Source organism: Zosterops lateralis, assembly GCF_965231275.1.
Source record: "Zosterops lateralis genome assembly, chromosome: 17".
Taxonomy (NCBI): Eukaryota; Metazoa; Chordata; class Aves; order Passeriformes; family Zosteropidae; genus Zosterops; species Zosterops lateralis.
The window spans coordinates 7,060,548-7,082,777 of NC_139777.1; the positions used below are offsets into that span (position 1 = coordinate 7,060,548).

Genomic DNA, 22,230 nt, shown 5'->3' on the forward strand with positions numbered 1-22,230 from the left:
AGCCCCGCCCCTCAGAGCCCCGCCCCTCAGAGAGCCCCCAGAGCCGCTCCCCCTCCGTCCCTCCCCCTCCGTGCGCTGCCGGAAGGTTCCGTGTGGAAAAGCCGCCTCCTCTCCCCGGGCCCGCCGGCCCCTCCGCCGCTTCAGAGCTCCCGGGCCTGGACCTCAGCTGTGCCCGGCGGGGGCTTGGACGGCGGGGCGGGGGCGGCAGGACCGCAGGGCCCCGCACGGGCCCGCGCTGGGCGGTGGCGGCGGCAGAGGCAGCGCCCGGCGGAGGGAGATCCGCGCTGCACCGGCCCGCCCGCCCCTTCCCGGCTCAGGCAGCGCCACGTCTCGGGCAGGAGCCGGCGCCGGGCGGGCGGCCCCAGGTCTGCGGGGGGCTGGCCGGGATCGGGGGCGGCGGGGGCGGCTCTGGGGGGGGGGCCGGGAGGAGCTTCAGGCCGTGTGGGGCTCGGGGCTGCCGGGGAGTGGGGAACCGCCCGGCCCGGCCCGGCCCGGCTCCGCTCCGTGGGCCTCCCTCTGCCTCCGCCGGCGCCCAGGGACGTGCCCGGCGCGGGGACCCCGCGGCCGTGTCTGCCGGTGCCTGCCCGGCCTGTGACCGGGGCCCGCTGGCCTCCTGGTTGGTCGTGTTTTAAGTAAAATCGGTTACTTTTGTACGGCTCTTTTCCTGTGGGGTTACTGCTGTGTTCCTGTGGCGTGCCCACATCTCCGTGTGGGTCTGTCTGCTTGTGTGCAGCACAGGGATACGAAAGGACTCTGAGGCCAAAATACCGTTTAATATTGGGAACGGGTTGTACAGGGGAAAGCCATTGTTCATCACATTGATCATTTCAACGTGTGTTATGACAAGGACAACAAACCATCTCCTATTGGCTGGATTTTGACCAGGTGGAAGGAGCCAAAATCTTGCTTCTCTTTTGTCTGTAATTCCTCTTGGTAACCTGTCATGTAGCATCTCTTTGCTGTACAGTGGCAGTTCTAGGAGTTTTATTGAAAGCTTTATTATACTGAAAATCTTTAAAAATCAGTAACAGATCACAGTGAAGGTGTTGATTTTGTTTGTTTGGTGGAGGTTTCCCGTTTAGAAAGGTGCTGCAAGTTTCTGGCTCCTTCGCAGCTCATCTCTGTAAGGGTCACCGACATAACTGTGTTTTCCTGTGTGCCCTGAGCTGTTTTTGCTGCTTCAGTTCCATTTTGGGGGTGATGCTGGGGTTGCAGAGTGGCCAGGGCAGTGTGGCACAGTAGCAGTTACACAAGTGCTCTCCGGAGATACGGAAGGAATGTCGTTCAAAATGTTTGTGTTCATGTAAAAGTGCAGTCAAAATATTCCTGATTTGACATTCTCCAGCACAGCCCCCCTCTCCCCCCCAGAGATTAGATCTGAATACCTGAAGAATCGTTTGCAAATTCCATAAAGTGTGATTACAAATATTTTTCTTGGCTGGTTATATGAGAAGGCAATGTTGAGCTGCAGTCCTGGCCATGTTCTGACTGCCAGCTTGTGCTGTAATGAGTAGTTCAGAGTCTGTACAGTGATTCATACTTGTTATTCTGCAGACATGTAAACAGTAATGATGTAATTTAATTAAAAAAAAAAAAGTTAAATCTGAATTCTAGACTTCGTTTTAACAAAAGATATTGAAACTTATTCCTTTAAATTAAATATATGTTAGTTTCCATATATATACTGTAATTTACAGAGGAGAATACTACTCTGATTCTGGCTTTGTTCTTACAGCAGAGGCCAAAGAGATCTTTCCATTAAAAGGGACAATGATTTTAAATCAGCTGTCTTGCTAAATATTATCTGTTGCATTGTTCTGCAGTATATCAGTGCTACTAAAATAGTGAGCATAAACAGATCCCTTTATATCTATACTTGCTTGTATTTCATTGTCTGTTGTTACTGCATGTCCTGATTCTGTCTGTGGGCACTACTTTATTTTTAGCTCATCTTTTCAGAGCTCTAGTAAATGTTTGTAAATTCACTGTATTTTGTTTCTAGAGGATGCAGCTCCTTGGTGATTGCGACTTTGGCTGCGAGCTGTTCCCATGATGTGGAGTTAGCAGCTGCCTGCTGCACACCAACAGCTCTGCAGCTCAGAACTGTGCTCCTGTGTGACATCTGGATGCTGTTCTTGCTGATGGAGAGAAACAGGACTTGGTAGTTCACTTGGTGGCAAATTGTTGAGAAGAAAAACTTTCCGGGGATCTGGATCATTTTTACCATGGACTCCTCATCTGTCCAGCAGGATGTTCACTTGGAGAGCAGAAGCAGCAATGGGGCTCCCAGCTCTGAAGAACTTTTGGATTGTAAAGCCAAATCACAGCTAGTTACTACAGATGAAATTAACAGTAAGTTATTTAATGCACCAAATAATTTCCCTGTCTTACCCAGGCTTTAGTATAATCATCTGTGTTATTGTTCACCTGAAGTTTTTCCTTGAGGTCAGGAATTTCTTTTATAGGAGTTTTAAGCAAGTTTGGTGAAGTCTGTGGCTCTGTGTGTATGTAAAACTTTTTTTTTTAGCTGTAGAACTTGTTGTTTTGAAAGCAAAACCAGACTATTAACTTAAATACTATCAGCTGTCAGGTGAGTATTTGTTGTTCAGGGTGTTAGTCTGTCTTCAGATAATGTTTCCAAGATTGTACACCTGAAACTCTCTGGAACAATCAGTTCTGAAATTACTGTTCCAGAGTGAGCTTGTGACTGGACTACTTCATTCTGGCAGAAGAAATCTTCTCAATAAATTAGATCACTTAGGCAAAACCCAAAACTGGCTCTGCTTCCCTTTATGAAAGAGATGTCAGCATGTCCTCTCCAGTTTATCTCAAAGTAACTTTGATACATAGGCAAGCTCTGTAATAAAATAATTATGCAGCTGTTTATGAGAAACTATTTAGAGTCCACTATCTGAGTAGATTATAGAATCAAACCTGAGCTGTGTGGGTTATCTAGCCCAACCTGCTGCACTGAGCACACCTAGTTCTGGAGCAAGATCAGGCTGCTCAGGGCCTTGTACTGTTGAATTTTCAAAGTGTCTATAGAGGGAAGTTCAGCAGCCTCCCTGCCCATTCCAGTGTTTAACTGCTTTCATTGTGAAAGTATTTTCCCTGCACTGAATTGAAATCTCCATGTTTCCCTGGCAGGAGTCTGAGTCTCTGTTGGTGTATGAGGATGTGGGGCTGGCTGGGTGGGGAGGTGTGTACATTGTGGCTGCCTAGATACAAAAACACAGTGGTTACTTATGGAAAAGGAGGTGACGTGATGAGGTTGGGGCCTTCTGGTACCACAGGTTTGTCACAGGGAGCAGAGAGGAAGCCCTGACACTTTATTTGCTTTTCTTAGGCTGCCCTCAGAGTGGCAGAGTGTAGTTAGGTGATGATTCATTCATCTTTTATGGAGCTGGAGATCACACTTCCCTGTTATCTCCTGTGTTGGACAATTGAATTGTGGCTTACAAATAGATAATGTGTCTTTCTACTGTTTTTATTCTAATTGCGTCTCCTTGCCCATTGTTCTAAAAACACTGCAGCTGTATTGACACTAGTGCCTTTAAATTACTTTAGTTCAAGGAAGTGTTTGGATTTTGAATATCTCCTGGCCTCAGGAAGTTGCCAGGAAACCATTCCTCCAGAATTTTGCTCCAGCATCCCTTTGGTATATGTATACCATTCACTGTTGTGAAGAAAAAATGTGAATAAAGTATAAGCCTGATGCAGATTCTGAGATGGGCATAAACAATATTTCTGAATGTATGAACTACCTTATTTTTGGTTTCTTGTGGGTATGTATTCTTAGCATTGACACCTATTTTGAATTCAGTTTTGCCAATACTATAGTTTTAAAATGTTAGTCATTAAAAAGCAGTCTTTCTCTCTGTCCTCTTTTACATCCTTCTTGAACCCACCCCTTCCATCAAGTGCCTGCAACTGTTTTATTTGTGACGACATGATGATCTAAATTAGAGAAGTGATTTAGGTCAGATGGCCTGAAATGTTGTCTGCATGACAGATAAGGTACTCAAAATTATTTTGATTCAAATCTTAGAGCTGATGGGTTTTGGCAACCTAAGTCTGAAAGCTTTATATTTCTACCCAGAAATATATATTTCAGTTTCCTCATCCAGTTTCCTCTGTGCTGGTTCACACTGAGCTGAGGTAAGATGCACTGCAGAGTAGGAACTTGATTTTTTGCACTTGCAAATACGTTGTGATCATAAATGTTAAATGTTTTCCACCATCTTTAGGGGAAAAAAAATCTTGCATATTATTCCAGTTACTTCAGTGGTGTGGGAATGAACAGAAAGGCGGTGGCTGTTTCAGTGCTCTGCTCATTTGAGATCTATAGTAATTAATTTTAAGTTAGATACACAGGTTTTTTGCAACAGCAGTTTCATAAATGTTCATAGTCCCCAGCCAAGTGAAGTAGAAATGTGTGAGAAATCCAGAGTGTAAACCTGTGAAACGGTTATCTGGTTTTGTATATGCATTTTTTTTCTGCTGGAAAAGAAAAATACTAGTAAGTGGGGATAAAATTGGTGTTGAAGTGGTTCTTGAATTGTATTTTTAATTGGTGAGTTTATTATTTTGATACATATGAGCTTTGCTACTGCACTTTTGATGAAGATATCCTATTTGAAAAAATGTAAACTCAGTTTAAAATTGAGCAACTGCTTGGGCCAGGCTGGAAATCGGGATGGTGGATGCTTTCTCCCCAGTGCCCTGCTGCTCATCAAAGAGCTGAATCATTCAGCACAGGCCTGCAGCTGCTGAGGCTTATTTCTAGTAGGCTGCTTCTCAGAGTTCCTTACACTCAGTGTTTCGTGCTTCTAAACCTAACAAGATTTAAAAACCTCTGTGAAGTTCTGAAGATATTTTATATGATGAACTTTTGAGGGCAACATAATATAGCAAATGAAAAGTACTTGTTTTGGTCTTTTAAAGTAAAGAATCAAAAATCTTCTATGAAATTTCTCCTGCCAGTTGCTGTCAGTAGCAGTTCCCATATTCATGTAATGTAAAGGCAGTAGCGCTGGCATTTTATTTGGGTGGAGCTATGAAGATGAATGGGATGGCTTGAAGTGTAGTTCAGTAAAACTTTGTTTTGCAGCTACCAGTAATAACACCAACGAAGTGCCAAATGAAGAGGGAAGTCTGGAGAGAAGCAGCAAAGTGGATGCCTGCCAGAATGGGCCAGAGTCGCTCTGCCCCGACTCTCCTGTATCTTTTGATCCCACCAGCAGTGAGCAGGGTGAAGAGTCATCCCCAGGTGTGACTGGTTTCCATGACAGCCTAAGGAAGTCTCAGGGAACTAGTGCTGAGGGCATAGCTCTTAGAAAAGAAGCTTTGCAGTCTCTCAAACTAAGTCTTCCCATGCAAGAAACTGAATTGTGTAAGCATCTGTTTATGGTGGTGCCCCTGCTTTCTCTTGCTGCATAAAGCTTTTTACTCTGAGCCTGGCTCTGGACTTCTGTAACATCATTTAAGCTTGAACTAAACTTCATTTTTGCAGTAAACTTTAACTTAGAACTACAATTCATTTTCTTTCAGTAAACTACCCTCTGCTGCAGCTAAGGCATGTGCCTTACCATTTAAAACTGGCTCTTCGCTGGAGGGGAATTCACGCTTTCTGGGGCTGAAGCTATTCTAATCTTCTTGATTATTAGGAGTAACAGGTGACATTAAAAAAAGAGCAGCAGAACTAGGTGTTTTTAAGCTAAGAAAAAAAAGAAAGGAGAAAAGAGCAATGAAAGAGAGAAGGGAAAGCCTTTATATTAAGGTGTCTGAAAGTCTTATTACAGGAAAGGTTTAATGTGAGCTAATAAAAGGTAAGAAAATGTATCTAGGGAACAATTTTCCACTACGTGCAGGGAATGAAGGGAGTGTGTAGATCTTGCTTAGTTTTATAATTTTAGTACTGTCAGAAATGCAGGACAGGTGAGATTAAATGACAGCAATATTATTTTTTTTCTTGCTGTATAATCTCTTGTCATATATCTGTGGAGGAACTATCGCATTTGCAAACTGAGCAGTGGAAGTCCACAGGCTTTATCAGTGCTTACACAAGGATATATTTGAAGAGAGTCATTTGAGGTGCATGTCAGTGGGCTTTCCTTTTGTTCCTTGCTTAAGCATGAAGCATGTTGCTGATGGTAGAAGGGGCTTTTAACTTTGCATCCCTTTTGTCTGTGTTGGAGTTTTTTGTTTGACTGTGAAGTTACCTTTCCCTTGCAGGCTCAGCAGAGTCTTCACTGCCCCTGGAAAATGAAGAACAGATCAGACTTCAGGCAAGAAGGCGTCTGGAAGAGCAGCTCAAACAATACCGAGTAAAGAGACACCAGGAAAGAGTGAGTATCACACAACACATCTTCTAGATTGTGTTTTGTTGAGAAGCTTGGAAACTTTACTATTTCTGTGCCCTGAATTAAAACATTCAGTAGTTTTCTCAAATGAGAGAAAATACTTTTTTTTTTTCTTCTGGACAGGCAAAATTTGGTTCTATTACCTCATCAGTAGTGTACCATTTTGTACTACTTAAAATAGGGGAGGGAAAAACAGACACCAAACTTAAAGTAGCCTAAATGTTCAATTTTGCTTATATTTTTCAGTTACCTTTTGGAGTCTCACATGAGCATTTTCAACATCTATATACTGAAGCTTGATAGGGTTGATTGCTGATGTAATTTACCTTGTTTAGGAAAGGATATATGTTTAATATCAGTGTAAAAGTATAGAACTTCATATCTTAAATTACAGCAAAATAAGTCTTTGATGCTATTTCAAAGTTCACATTCTGGAATTTATTGTTGACTCTTTGCTTCTTTTAGTCGAGTCAGTCTACATCCAAAACCCGTCCCTCCAGCACCCTGGATCCTGAGCTGATGTTAAATCCAGAAATCCTGCCAAGAGCGAGCACTGTAGCAATGACAAAAGAATACTCCTTTTTGCGGACCAGCGTCCCCAGGGGGCCAAAGCTGGGTAGCTTGGGACTTCCAGCATCCTCAAAAGAAAGGAAAAGCTCAAAATCCAAGGCCAGCAAGATCCGGTCCTTGGCTGACTACAGAACTGAAGACTCAGATGCTCGAAATGCTACTGGGAATTCTGTGGCTACTGACTTACCTGGGGGGGCTCTGACTCAAAGCAGGAGTGGACCAACATCAGTTGTTTCTGAGATCAGTCTGCCCTCTGACGTGGATGATCGAGTAGAGAATTCCTCCTTGGCAGGAGACAGCTTTTCAGAGATTGACGGGAGTGAAGTGGGAATGAGGCTGGATGGAAATGAGAGCGACAGCTCTACCTACAGCAGTGTGTCAGGGAAAGGGATGTATAGCAGTTTACAGAGTGCAGAAGGCAAACAGGATACTCCCTATACAATAAATGGCCAGAAGATACATCCTGAAGCAATGGGGCAGTTCCCTTCCATCAGTGAGGTGCTGCAGGCTGCAGCAGTGGAGCATCAGGCCCAAGAGCAAGATGTTAATGGGGAGGTACGGAGCAGGAGAGACAGTATTTCCAGCAGGTAAGAATGATCTATTGTTAGTTAATGATTTTCTTGGAATAGGCAGCCTATTACTTTACCCTCCTACTAACTTTAGATCCAGTTTTAACTTACACTATGATTGATTCTGTTAGTAGCTTACAAATTCTAAAAGAATCTGAGAGGTCGCTTCATGTGAGTACCTATTTACTGAGTATATCTTTAGAGAAAGATATTTTTGCCACTGGCTGTCTTAAATGTACTGCAAACAGTTGTTTCTGTCTGTATAGAAGGACTTCATTCACTGAATCACTCATGAGCCTTGGTCTGTAAAGTCTGAAAGGGTAGACTTGACTGCCTCCATGATATTTAGTATTGTCTTTTTCCTAATCTATGCATGTACCTTTCAGACCTCACAGGGTTAAGAAATGCCAAGAGTCTTGTCCTAGATATCTTATCCTTTTCAGCCATTTGAGAATGAGATTTAGTCTCCCAAGCTTCTGTGTATATGACAGGTATTAAACTGATTCAGAAAGCAAGTGCATGACTGGTGAAGCCCTTAACAATGTGTGCTTTTTATCAGTTTTCTGCAGATGCATGTTTTATATGTCCTACTTTTGAAATTTCTTCCCCCCCTGCTTTGTTGAAATGAAGTGTCATGCCCAGAGATGCTGAGGTGTACAATCAGTTGTTGATGATTTTTCTGGCTTAGATTTATTTATTATGGTAATGAGGGAAAATCTTTTTCTCCAAATGCCTTGGCTGTACAGCAAGGAATCAGCCTAAGGAATCCCTTATGCCAAATACCTGTTCTTCCTTCTTTTACAACAGCTATTGGTATTTCTCAGGCACATTAAAGCAGACAGTTACAAGAATAATTGTGGAGGTTTTGTGATCCCATCATGTCCAGTTGTCTGCTTAACATGAGATCTGTAAATACAGAGTACAATGAAGTCATTGATTGCACTGCTGTAAAATAACAAATGTATGGTGCCACACTGGAGTCTAGTTGCTGCAAGTACAGGAAACTAAAGTATAAAACCTCAGCATGAATATAATTTCTTTGTCTTTTTAGCAGAGGTTGTTACACTGTGTTCTGGATCTATCATAAGCCCAGAAAAAATGTCTACAGTCTAAGCCACGTGGAATCTGTGTACCTTTTAATTTCAGAGTCGCTTTTCTTCAACAAGATGAGTGTTGTAGTCTAACCCTGTAATTGCTTGTGCTGTCTCTGTCTCCAGTGTTTCTATGGAAAGCTCCATTGCAGGAACTCATGACGAGATGCTGCAGGTTATGAAGGAGAAGATGAGACTTGAAGGGCAGCTAGAAGCACTCTCACTAGAAGCTAATCAGGTAGAAAATGAATTTGGAATTCTGTATTTAGCAAATCAAAATAATATTTTAATTAATTTTCAAGAGCGTCTTGCTCGTTACTTATGGAATTGTGTTTTGTAAAAACATGGTTGAATAAGGTACTCTACAAGAATGCCATGGTGGGCTGACCCTGGCTGGATGCCAGATGTCCCCCAAAGCTGCTCTGTCCCTCCTCATCTGGCCAGGGAGGAGAAAGAAATAAGAGTGAAAGGCTCATGGGTTGAGGTGAGGACAAAGAGGTGGGAAATCTCAGCTCCAGAGCATGGGCACCTCCTTCCCTTCCCTCTGTATTGACCTTGGTGTCTGCAGAGCTGTTTCTCTCACAGTTTTCTTCTTATCTTTGCTGTTGCTCTTCTGCTATTTTTTTTTTTCACTTTCTTACATCCCCCATCCCAGAGGCCACTGTCACTGCTGGGCTCAGCTTTGGCCACTGCTGGGTCCATCTAAGCTGGCTTGACTGGAAATGGGGGAAGTTCCTGCCAGCTTCTCACAGGGACCACCCCTTGTAGACTCCCAATATCAAAATCTTGCCATGTAAGCCCAGTACAGATGCTGAAGAGGATAAGTAGAAAGTTGGTAAAGTCTTCAAAGATTTCTTTAAAGAAAAAAAGTGGGGTTTTGTATGGTTTTTTTTTAAGTCAAATTAAAAGTGGGACAGTAAATCCAGAGCAGTGCTAGCAATGCCTTTTAAGTATTTTCTCTTTGTTTTAATTGATGGTATAGCACTTCAAATAGAAAGCATTTGTCCTTAAAGTGTGGAAATATGTTTTAAATGTGTTTTATGAAAGATCCTGATGTGGTTACTGACATACAATGCTCTATGTCTTGTAAGTCCTTTCCTCTGTTTTCTTTGACTATTTGAAATACCTGATAGGTGAGATGTTGCTTTAAAAAGAATTTTTTACAAGCAAGTGGTCTTTGCCTTATCAAAGCCATTTTGCTGGACACCTTTTTTAGTCAGCCATTAATATATTTTCTCATGAGACTCCTGTATTTTGATTTTCTGGACACATTCAGGCTCTCAAAGAGAAGACTGAGCTACAAGCCCAACTTGCAGCTTTGAACATGAAGCTTCAGGCACAGATGGAGCACAGCCAGAGCAGCCAGCAGAAGCAGGAATCCCTGAGCTCAGAAGTGGCCACATTAAAACAGTCGTGCTGGGATCTGGAACGAGCAATGGCTGACCTGCAAAATGCCTTGGAAGCAAAGAATGCCAGTTTGGCTTCTTCAAACAATGATTTGCAGTTAGCAGAGGAACAGTACCAGAGACTCCTGCAGAAGGTTGAAGATATGCAAAAAAATGTTCTCACCAGAGACAGTACAGGTGGGATGATGTAAATGTCAGTCTTGAAAATGTGGTGTTCCATAAATCATTTTATTTCAACTTTATTCTGAAGTCCAGAAAGAAGAAGAAATTTAAACTTGTGTTAATTTGATATCATACTAATAATATAGTCTGAATTTTAGGATGTTTGGTTTTGATTTGGTGTCACAGAAGCGTCACAGTTTGCAAGCTGCCATTTCCAGCTTGGAGAAGGAGGCATAAATATTTATTCCAGACAGTGGCCTAGTTGTTTTTTTGGAAAATTGTACAAATGCTGATTTGTAATGATGACTCTATGTGCCAGGACACCTACTTCCTGATGTTTAGTTAGTTCATATTTTCTGCCTCTAAGGAACTGTGAATGCTTACAGAAGTGATTCATTTAGTTTAATTTTGTTCTGCTTATGACCCGGTACTTTAGATTCTAGCACTTTGGCAGGAAAAGCCAATCTTTATATAATTAGGCATATGTGCTTTTGTTGAACAATAAAGGAAAAATAGAAAAAAACTATGAATATAGCAATAATCCTTGAAAAAGTGTGCATAAAAATAGCACAGTGAGGTGTGTTAGTCCAAGTTCTTTATTTTTGTTTTTCTAGTTCATGACCTGCGACAGCAGTTGGCTTCCTTGCAGACCCAGCTGCAGAAGGTGCAGCTGGAACGGACCACACTGACCAACAAGCTGAAGGCATCTGAAACAGAAATCACATCTCTCCAAAATGTGAGGCAGTGGTACCAGCAGCAGCTGGTCCTGGCACAGGAGGCCCGTGTCAGGCTGCAGAGTGAGATGGCCAATATACAGGTATTGTGATTTATTGCATATGGGAGAACTGAGAATCTCTTCTTTTTTGTCACTGTCATCCACAGGACAACCTAGTGGCCTTCTACAATGGCCTGACTGACCAGTGCCATGAAAGTGTAGCTGAAATAAGGCACACACTGTTTCAACTTTTTTCTTTTTTTAAAAAACGTAAATTCTGTTGGTATTAAATTTGATTTTTTTCCTTCCTTTAGGCTGGGCAAATGACTCAAGCAGGGATGTTGGAACATCTCAAACTAGAGAATGTGGCCTTGTCTCAGCAGCTGACTGAAACCCAGCACAGGTCCATTAAAGAAAAGGAACGTATTGCAGCACAACTACAAAATATTGAGGTATGGTTGTAGATGGTTTTTGTGAGTTATGTTCTGTCTAGGTTGTGTATTTATGTTTTGCAAAATCAAGGGTATTCTGGCAAAGTAACATAGAGTTCTTATTAATTGGTTCAAATCCTGTGTTAAAAAAGCTGTAAATATTTTAGAGCAAATAAATTTTCATGGCATTATGAACAGTAAGAGAGAAGAAGGCCATATATTTCCCATTTGAAGGTGATACTTGTATTTTCAGTTCTGGTATTTGTTTTTAATTGGACTTTGAAGGCAAATGTAAATGATGTCCTTTGCCCATCACTGTGCCCATCACTGTTACTCTAAGATGTTTTAAATATAGGAATGAGTGACTTCAATAAAGGCATGCAAGTGTGTAAGGCAGACATCAGAATTATATTTGTATTTTTCCTCTACAAATTTTCTCAGTAATTTACTTTTCTCTTTTCCTAGTTGTTTTTTTTTGTTTTGTTTTGTTTTGTTTTGTTTTGTTTTTGTTTTTGGTTTTTTTTTTGTTTTTGTTTTTGTTTTGTTTTGTTTTGTTTTGTTTTTTGGGGGGGTTTTTTTTGGTTGTTTGTTTTTTTTTTTTTTTTCCCACTCCTTCCCCTCCATTTAAACTGTAGAAGTTGATTCCATGCTTTTTCTATGCAGGCTGACATGTTAGATCAAGAAGCTGCCTTCATGCAGATCCAGGAGGCTAAAACCATGGTGGAAGAAGACTTGCAGAGAAAACTAGAGGAGTTTGAGGATGAGAAAGAGCAGCTTCAGAAAATGGCTGATTCTGCAGCAACATTAGAGAAAGAATTGGAACAGGTAGACTGTTGTTCATCAGCTTCCCAGGAATTCCAAGGGAAATACTTGTTTGGCAGAAAAAGCAGTAGTAAATAGATACTGAGCTCTAAACTTCTTTTTAAAACCTGGGAGATTGCTGCAAAAATGAAGTGCATATTAAAGTCATTCTGTTTCAGGTGAAAAGGCCTTTTTTTCAACCATGTCAGTAATAATACGTTTTAAAATTTTGGTAACTACTGTCTTGCCAGATGCTGGGTTCTTTTAGTGAATTCAGTATGTGATTATTGTAAGTATAGACAAGAACCATAGATCCATGTTCAGAGTTGTTTGTTAGGCCGTAAGGATATCATTGTATACATTTACACTTACAGAGCCCTGCTTTAACCTTGTAACCTTATGCAGGCAGCATGTCAAGGGCTGCTGCAGTGACATGAAGTATGTGATAGCTCAGTACTGTATTCTGTGTAATGATATGGTGTTATCAATAATGCTGAATTTACTATGGACATATTTTTCAAGTAAAACTTTGAATACAATTAATATTATTAATATTTTAGGTTTGTCATTCTGGTCATTACTTACTCTGTAAGGTAACAGATGCTGCTCAAGGCAATTAACAACAGAGCAAATAAAAGTGGCCTAGGAAAGTTAAAAGTATTTTCACCTTCTGCTATTTTCTCCTACAGGCTAAAATATTATTTTATAATACTTGATTTTGATTAGAGTGCTTTTGCAAAGATAACCTTTGTTTTGTATTAATTTAATTTAAAATATTTCCTGTCAGGTCAAGTTGACTTTGCACCAACGAGATCTGCAGCTCGAATCCTTGCAACAAGAACACCTCGACCTGATGAAGCAATTGACACTAACCCAAGAGACACTGCACACCAAAGAGCAGTCCCTGGATGACCTGCAAACACAGTATGATGAACTGAAGGCCAGGCTAGAAGATTTCCAGAGTGATGCTGCTTCTAAAGATGACACGATCCAGTATTTGCAGAAGGAGAAGATTGTGTTGGAAGTTGCTCTGCAGGCAGCAAAGGCAAGTCAAGAGCAACTTGATGAAGGAGCAACACGCCTTGGAGAAGATACAGAAGTAACATCACAAATCTTGGAGCAACTGAAGCAAGAAATGGCAGTCAAGTCAAGCCAGGTAATGATCTTTCTGAAATCTTACCAGTTTTAAAACACAATTATTTGGAGTACAGGTCACGTTTGGGAACTAATTTTGTAATGTGCTTTGTCCTGTGGCACTGTTGGCCAAACGTCTTTCCTGTGCAGTAATTTGGCTCCCAGTGTGGTGACCTGATAAATGTATTTCTGTTTAAAATGTTGTGTTACCTAACCATTGAGATGCTTAGTCAGAAACAGCATCCTTGTGAGATTAGGCAGTTGTTACAAATCAGACAGATATGCTCACTGAAGAAATCAGGTATAATATGACATTTGGCACATAAAGCAATGTTTGCTTTTTCCCTCTCTGGCAGGTGGAAAATCTGCAACAAGAAAATGCCAGCCTCAAAAAACAGCTTCAAAAAGTAAAGGAACAGTTTCTGCAGCAGAAGGTAAGCAAAAGCAATGAAATTACAGAGACATAAACCCAAGGAATACACTTCTTTTTACAGTGAAGGCATGTACTTCTGGGGAAGTTATTTAAATCTATTTTTTGTATCACAGAACTTTGTGACATTAAAATACAGAAACTGTATAACTTACAGTTGAATTTCTATCTCCAGCTAATGTAAAAGCTGATCCACCAACCAATTCATGCTTTGATAGGGCTTCAGGGAGTTTGCCAAGTGATCCACCATAGAAAATCTCTCTTTGGTTTGTTGATTAGGTTTGCTTTTGCAAAAGCACTTGTAAATCCTCAAGTGTTGTTATTGCCTTGCAGTATTGAAAAATCAGAGTTGCTTCAGTAATTAGATGGTAAATAAGTGCTTTACTGCAAGTTTTATTCTGAATTTACAGTTTTGAAACAGTAATTTGAAATAGATGTGTTATTAGTGTTGCACATGTATGTACCTTATTTATAAGGTGGCATGATTAATTTGCTGCTTGATTGCTTATTAACCTAATGTCAAAGTTTGTTTTAGCTTTTTATGTTTAAGTTTTGGAAGGCTGTTTAAACTGTTAGGCACAGTTAAGCCCTCTTCTCATGGCAAAAGTTACTAATTGTGTGCATGGAATGGTTAATTTATTACAATTAGTTTGGTTTTTAAAAATGGCACATAATTAATGCAGTTTCCATAAAGAAGAGTATCCCTTACTGCACAGAACACTAAGGTGTTTCACTTAATGAACTGCTAATATGAACTGTTATTTGCTATCTGAGCTTGCATAAAAGCCTTTGAACCAGAAGTAAATACCTTACAGAAGCTGATGCTGATGTCTATGACACCCCCACCCCCTCAAACTAAAAGAATATCACTAATTGCTTTCTAGTAAATTAATCAAAAATTTCTAGTAAATTAATCAAAAATTTGCAAAGCTGAAACAGCTTTGCAAACAGCTGAAACAGTGACATTACCCTCTTGAAACCCTTGTGTGCAAGGTCATGGTGGAAGCTTATCGAAGAGATGCGAGTTCCAAGGACCAGCTCATCAGTGAGCTGAAAGCTACAAAGAAGCGACTGGACTCGGAACTGAAGGAGATAAAACGAGAACTGTTGAAAATCCAAGTTGAAAAACAGTCACTGGAATCTGAGCATTCAAAACTACAGAAGGAATTGTCTCAGGTTCACCAGCAGATGGTGGAAATAGAAAATCACCTCCAGTCAGTGCAGAAAGAACGAGATGATATGGAAACACGCCTGCAGGTATGGAAGGTGTAAGGCTTTGAACTTGGAGAGTGTTACATCCAGGACACACTGCTCTTTCTATTATCTTTGGAAATAAACAGAATGACCACCTGCAAGTTAATGTTCTTGGTTATGTATTTAAAATAGTCTAGACATTTCAGCATACCTACCAAAATTTTATAAATGCATGACTGCTTACTAATATCTCATGTATGTAAGTGGGGAGAAGTACTACAGGAGTGGTAGAAGACTGATGTGGAAGCAGTGCCCTTGGTCCTAAAGTGAACTCCATCTGAGAACAAAATCCAAACACTGTTCATATGTGTTAACAGTGGTGGCCTCAGAGGGAAGAGTTAAAGAGGAAATAAAAGGGAAAGAGAATATGGAGAACTGGAGAGTAATTTATATAGAGAGATGGAAGTAGTTTTAAAATTTCATGATTTTTCTTTACTAATCAAACATACACAGCAAATATGCTTTTGTTCTTATGCTCATGATCTTCTTTTTCTTGTTGTTAATGGGTCTTCTTTTCCTTCCTGTTAAAGTCTTTGCAGTTCGATAAGGAACAAATGGAATCTCTTGCTGAGGCAAATCAGGCATTAAAACAACAAGTAGAACAAATGCAAGAAGAAGCAAAAAAGTAAGTGTTTTTCAACACAGACAAAAGACCTACAGCATTTGGTTTTCATATTTGGCTTTCAGATGTTGGGTTTTGTTGGGTCATGTGAAAAATTAATCTTGTAGTACTATTTGTCAAGTAGCTTTTGTTTTTACCTGGTGTTTTCTTTTCCTTTCACACCAGGGCCATTACAGAGCAGAAACAGAAAATGAAGCGTCTCGGGTCTGACCTGACGAGTGCTCAGAAAGAGATGAAAGCAAAACACAAAGCCTATGAGAACGCAGTCAGCATTCTCAGTCGGAGGCTGCAGGAATCCCTTACTGCAAAGGAATCTGCTGAGGCAGAGCTGAGCAAACTAAAAGCACAAATTACTGATGGTGGGAATGACCAGATTGCTCAGGTATGCAGATGTCCTTTGACATTGTACAAAGGCAGAGTTATAAGGCTTGAAACACCATTTCACCCTGAAGTGATGAAAATATTTGGAAAACAAAGCTAGATAAGAGCATGGTGTCAGGGTTGTGAGCACTGAGATCTTCTATAACTATATTTGAGAGAGGTGATTTGGCAAGCTAGATTTACTGATTAATTTTTTATTGTTGGTTGGCTTAGTTGGGGATTTTTTAATCTTTTTTTTTTTTAAGGGTTAATGTCTGAAGATTTTCTAAGACTGTAGCTCTTACTGCTTTTTTCCCATTGACAGCTAAAAGTTTTTAAAGGTAGCCATAGTTTATTCATATATGTTAGACCTGTAATAAGAAAATTAATTTACTGAGGGAAGCTCCAATTTCTTGAACCAATGGAGCAAGATATCAAATACATCAACAGCAGTAGCTGGATGCAAAGGTGGAAAGCTCTGAGCAAGACTTTTAAACACCAGCACCTTGTTTCATATTTGCTAGAGAAGCAGGCTTTTTAACCAAAGCAGAAGTGACTCCTGAAAATGGGTGATGCACTAATCACATGTGACACCTTTGTCTTTAGGAGAAGATTCAAGCTCTGAAGACAGAACTGCGAGCTGTGAGCAGTAGTAAGTTGATGCTGGAAAAAGAGTTGCAAGAAGTGATTTCACTGACCAGCCAGGAGCTTGAAGAATACAGAGAGAAAGTGCTGGAACTTGAGGATGAGGTGATTGCTTGAATTGGCTTCATAGATGGGCATATGACAGTAAAAGTGCCTGAGAGACAGGGAAATTTTAGTACCAAAACTTTATACCAGCAGTACAGAAAATCATAATCTTGGGTAAGAAACATCATGTCAGTGGTACTTGCAAATTTTGTTGCCTTGTGCTGTTTCTTTGTGGTTTCATGAGTCATTGTCTTACAGGGAAAGAGGATGAGAGATAGGACTGGTTCCTGTATTAGATACCAGCTGTGTCTGGTCATGAGACAGTGAGGGTACATGAATCATTATCTTTTGGAACTACTGGGAGTCGGGGATCCCCAGTGACATGACATTGAAGGCCAGGTAATAGTCTTCAGTTGCAGAGTGGCACAAAAAAATTTTATATATCAACTACTTTGGATCTGCACCTGATCAGGACTCCTGGACTCTTCTTTCTAGCAAGCATTTTAGTCTTCCAACAGGAAAAAAATACCAAAGTGAACTTATCTTTTAATGTTCATTTCAAAAAGAAAAAAAAGAAAAGAAAAAAGAAATCCCACTCTGGAAAAAGAAGATGTTTAATGAGTTTAACTCATTTTTTTTGTGATACTAGCCTGAGGCTGTTTGGGTTTTTTTGTTTGATTTGCGTTTCTCTTTGACTATAGCTTCAGGAATCTAGAGGCTTCAGGAAGAAGATAAAACGTTTAGAGGACATTAATAAGAAGTTGGCCCTTGAACTGGAACATGAACGTGGAAAACTTACAGGTCTCAGCCAGTCCAATGCTGCTTTGCGGGAGCACAATAATATCCTCGAAACAGCATTAGCAAAAAGAGAGGCAGACTTGGTACAACTGAATCTACAGGTATTTGACTTTTTGATGTAATAACTTCAGAAAGGAATTGGCTCATGATACAAAGGGGGTGCATTTTCTCCAGTTCTGGGTCCCTCGTGTGTTGCATAACAGCATCAATATGGGGTTTGAATAAGAGATCAGAAATGGGACCTGGCACTAAACAGAGCTTTTTCTTCAGGAAAAATATTAATAAGTTTGCACTACAATATTTGCAATAGTGAAACTGTAGTTAGTTGGAACATACAAAATCCATATGTGTTACTGAGATTAAAAAATTTTATTCCAGTAGTAATACATTCATGTGGCTATAGGCAATGAGCTACCATTTAACCATAACTACTTCTCAAGTTGAAGGTACTGTGTGGAAAGAGTGATCAGTGAACAGCAGAGGGTTGTTCTGCAATCCCTGCATTGGCTTGTGTTTATATTTCCTCTACTTCCAGTGAGCCCACACAAAACACACATTTGTTTTTGTGATGTGTTTCAGGTTCAGGCAGTCCTAAAGAGGAAAGAGGAAGAGGATCAGCAAATGCAACAACTTATTCAAGCTTTACAGGCTTCCCTAGAGAAAGAAAAGTTGAAAGTTAAAGAGCTTCAGAAGCAGGTAATGGTTCATCTTTTATTTACTTACTTTTAAAACACCTTTAAATTACTTTGTATCTTGAAATGAAATCTATGTTTTGTAACATTCTGCTTCCTGCAGCAGGTCTGTCACCATGGCCAGTGGTTGAGACATCACTTGATGTCTTCTCTGTTGTGTTCTGTGTAAGCTCCCTTTATGACTCACCTGCAGAGACAAAACAAAGTAAAACTGCATCTTTTTGTCCCGTTAGGAAGCAGCAGCCAAAGCAGACGCAGCCCATAACCGGCGACACCACCGGGCAGCGATGCTGGAGCTCAGTGAGATCAAGAAGGAGCTCCACGCCAAAGAGCTGCTGGTCCAGGCCCTGCAGGCTGAGGTGGACAAGCTGCAGTAAGTCAATGTCTCCAAAAGAACAGTAATTAAAACAAATCCTCTGAAAAAAAGCCATTCATTAGTGAATTTTTGGGTTTGCCCCTTTGGGGTGGATTATGTTGAATGTTCCCCAGCAGAACCTGACCATGAGATGCTTGTTTGGACTCTGAGCAAATACCTGAATTTTTCTCTCTTTATAATTCAGTTAGACCTGAGGTACACTATTTTTAGACTTCACTATCTGCTTTTTTTTTCCCTTTCACCACACATTTCTACTATTTCACATTGCTAGTAAGGATTAACACTTTATATATCTCCTATTCTTCTCTTTTATATCCTTGAGGAGCTACATAGAGGAATAAATTGATTACTGACTATGTTCCACAATGTATTTAAATTCAGTTTGCCCATGTATAATTTTTTTCTTAAATTACAAGAAATTATTAGACCTACATGAAAATGGATATAAGCTTAACCCTATTCCTCCAAAAACAAAGCAAAATTGCTGACAGGGTTTTTTGGTGGTTTGGGTTTTTTTTGCTACATAATATGTTGTTTGTAATTGGACTATTACCAGTGCTCAAGAATTTTGTAAGTTTTTTTCAATATTTAATACTTGCACATCTCTTTCATAAAATCTTGTTGTGATTTAGCTTTTGGTCTATGAATGTATTGGCAAAACCCCCTGTCAAAGCTGTTATTAACCAGGTTCCATGCATGGTCATGTAATTTGTAGTTAACTGGCTAACCCCGTGAAGTTCTTGTTTTAAACAACAGATTGAGTAACTGCTGTGTCTGTTAATCTTGCTGTGCAGGACAGAGGATGAAAAACATTCCCAGGAGGTATCTCAGTTTCAGCAAGAGCTGGCAGAAGCCAGATCTCAGCTCCAAGTTCTGCAGAAAAACCTGGATGACAAACTTAGTGAACAGCCTCTAGTAAGCCAAGAGGTAAAAAGTGAACACTTACTGTGTTTATCTGTATTTCTGTTTCATTGTATGACTTTAATTCAGTATATTTAATAAAATTTTGCTAGGTTTTCCTAAGAAGGTTTTCGTGAGACGTAAGAATATATTTTGGATTTTGTGGTTGATTGCACCTGTAGATAATTCCAGTGATGTTATGTGTTTGTTTTTTGCCCTGGTAGGTGGAAGACCTGAAGTGGGAAGTAGAACGAAAAGAAAGAGAAATTGAAACACTTAAGCAGCAGCTGGACATGACTGAACAGCGCAGCCACAAGGAGTTAGAAGGGATACAAGTTGTCTTGCAGGTATTTAATCGAGCTAGTTCTGATAGATTGGAATTTTGATTGCTGTAGGGAGATAATTAAAACATTTTTTTAAAAGCATACTTACACTTTTTTCTGAATTTTTTGACTGTGCTGTTACCCTTGTGTTTCTTCAACCTTTATGCCATTAACATAGGCTACTAACTTTCTTTTAACCTAACCTCTGATTTTTTGCCATAGCAAGTTTGTTTCAAACAGCAGTGTTGTGTGTTGTTTCTTTCTTCTAGTTTCCTCTGGAAACTGAAAAGATTATAAAAACTTTAGCTGGCTGAAATTTTTATGCTGTTTCTCTACATCAGACTGATTCTCTTCCCATTTAGAACATCAAGACTGAGTTGGAAATGGTGAGGGAAGACCTGTCAGTGACTCAGAAGGATAAGTTTATGCTGCAGGCTAAAGTGATTGAACTGAAGAACAGCATGAAGTCACTGCTGCAGCAAAACCAGCAGCTGAAGTTGGACCTGAAGCATGGCAAGATGAAGAAGGTATTTAAATAGCAAGAACACGTTGTAAAGGACAGGAAAATTCTCTGCTAATGCTCTTAAATAGCCTAATATGAATGTGCCTGTGATTCCTGCTCTGCAGTGCAGATGTGCACCAGTAGTGTGTGATGTGGGACTCTTTCTAGGTGGGAAAAATGATACTGATGAAAAAACTTAATCATGTTTCTGACTCTCCATTCTTTCCTTTACCAGAGGAAAGAACTGAAAGGTGAAAATAACTCTTCCAATCCTGTGACTCCAGTCAAGATTCCTGATTGTCCAGTGCCTGCTGCCTTGCTGGAAGAGCTACTGAAACCAACAGCTGTGAGCAAGGAGCCTCTGAAGAATCTGAACAGTTGTCTCCGGCAATTGAAGTATGCCTTCTTATTTTAAACCATATTAAAGAATCTATAAAATGCTTTCAGGAAGCCAGCTGCCACCACAAGGAAAAAAAGGATTTGTAAAATTAATTCTTTATTGGGACTATATTTAGGACAGTAGGATGTTCTGTCATTGTAAGTGCTTGCTTATATGACCATTATCATGGTGAAAGAAGACTTTACAATAAAATAAACAAAATGTCCATCCTAAATTGTACACAGCAGAAGAAAAATCAGAGCTGTTAATATTTTTGAACTAAGCATATTTGTTTTGCTCTTAAAGAAGACTTCTCCTAAGCTTCTTGTAGATTTATTTCTCTTGTATACAGCTATATCTCAGATAGTCTTGGAGTAGGTATCAAGAATCGGAAAAGTAGGTTTTTGGTCTTGAATTTGGCTGCTAGTTTTCTGCTTCCTAATTTTTGCTTTTTTTTGTTCTCAATACATTAAAAGGCAAGAAATGGACAGCCTTCAGCGCCAGATGGAGGAACACACCATTACAGTACATGAATCAATGTCTTCATGGACTCAGATTGAGGGCAGGTTAATGGACCTTACTTCTACAAGTCCTACAACTGCATCAGACCAGCAGGAGACTCCTACTGCAAATGAAAAGGAAGAGAATTCTAGTATTAGTGACAAGGAAGCTTTGACACTATAACCTCCTTATCAGTTGTCTTTCTTCCTATTGCTTTAAGTATATAAACAAATCTTTATAAAAATTATTTATTTCATTTTTTTTAAATGGCGTTCAGAGTTGTGCTTTTGCCTGTAGAAGCAAAGGGCACTGATTTGAGGAACTGACGGAACAGTAAATGCAGAATGTGCTATTCTAAGGGTTTGTTTGAAACCTTGCCATAACAATTCTGTCATGTTGGGTACTGCCAAGTGGTGAATCTAGCTCATTTGAGGCTTTAGTAAGAGATTCAGATGAAGGTTTAAAATGAGGTCAAGAGGAGCATCTGGTTTCAAGTATGTAATTGTTCAATCTGGGTGAGTTTGTTAAGGAATTACTGTTAATTACGTAACATCTAGGTTTTCTTGTTTGGATTTTTTTTAAATTTGTGGGAGTAGGATGTATTTTTTTCCCCCATCTTGGGTTGTAGCCAGACTACAGAGAAAAATAAGTTCTTCGCATGTTCAGCCATTAGCAGTGGTTGAGAACTGGATATGCTGAGTATTCTCTTGTCCCTCCTATAATCTCTTATTCTTGAAATTCAGATTATAGATACCTGTATTTGAAGGGAAAGATGTTATTGTAAGCCATTTTGAAGATGACCCTTGACCTATAGCAGAAGAAACAAGACTGTAAAGACAAGCAATACAGAGCAGTTGGTATCTTTGGCAGATTTGCCTGGAATGTTTGCTGATGTTTTTCTCTTAAAGTCACAGGCCAGTAGTGAGCTTTGCTTCACTGCACAAATACTTTGCACCTTTTTATTTCAAGTTTTGAAGTAGATACCCATTAAAAAATATACATGTAAAATATATATATATATGAAAAAAAATCATAATTTTCTGACTTTGAATATCTGGTTTAATATGCTTATATACTGTAAGTTAAGGCTACAATGAGGGGTTTTGTTACTGTCGTTGTTTTAATGTTATGTGTAAGTTTGCTCTTCTTTGACATACTGTAC

At 39.9% G+C, this 22,230-nt stretch overlaps 1 protein-coding gene across 3 annotated transcripts; it reads left to right on the forward strand.

The window, feature by feature from the left end:
• Positions 1–307: 307 nt before the first annotated feature.
• GOLGA3 (golgin A3) lies at positions 308–22,076 on the forward strand. 3 transcript variants are annotated; one of them, XM_083873659.1, is made up of 24 exons: positions 308–365; positions 2,003–2,352; positions 5,111–5,392; positions 6,235–6,347; positions 6,828–7,519; positions 8,719–8,830; positions 9,869–10,175; positions 10,775–10,977; positions 11,190–11,327; positions 11,970–12,131; positions 12,895–13,263; positions 13,598–13,675; positions 14,665–14,928; positions 15,456–15,550; positions 15,713–15,929; positions 16,514–16,657; positions 17,299–17,496; positions 17,975–18,091; positions 18,321–18,460; positions 19,258–19,390; positions 19,588–19,710; positions 20,049–20,213; positions 20,424–20,584; positions 21,044–22,076. In XM_083873659.1, the coding sequence occupies exons 2-24, from the start codon at positions 2,226–2,228 to the stop codon at positions 21,249–21,251; spliced, it is 4,548 nt and encodes a 1,515-aa protein (XP_083729785.1). In that variant the 5' UTR covers positions 308–365; positions 2,003–2,225; the 3' UTR covers positions 21,252–22,076. The 3 variants fall into 3 exon arrangements, with proteins under 3 accessions (XP_083729785.1, XP_083729786.1, XP_083729787.1); XM_083873660.1 differs by having other exon boundaries at positions 5,111–5,269; XM_083873661.1 differs by lacking the exon at positions 5,111–5,392.
• Positions 22,077–22,230: the final 154 nt, after the last annotated feature.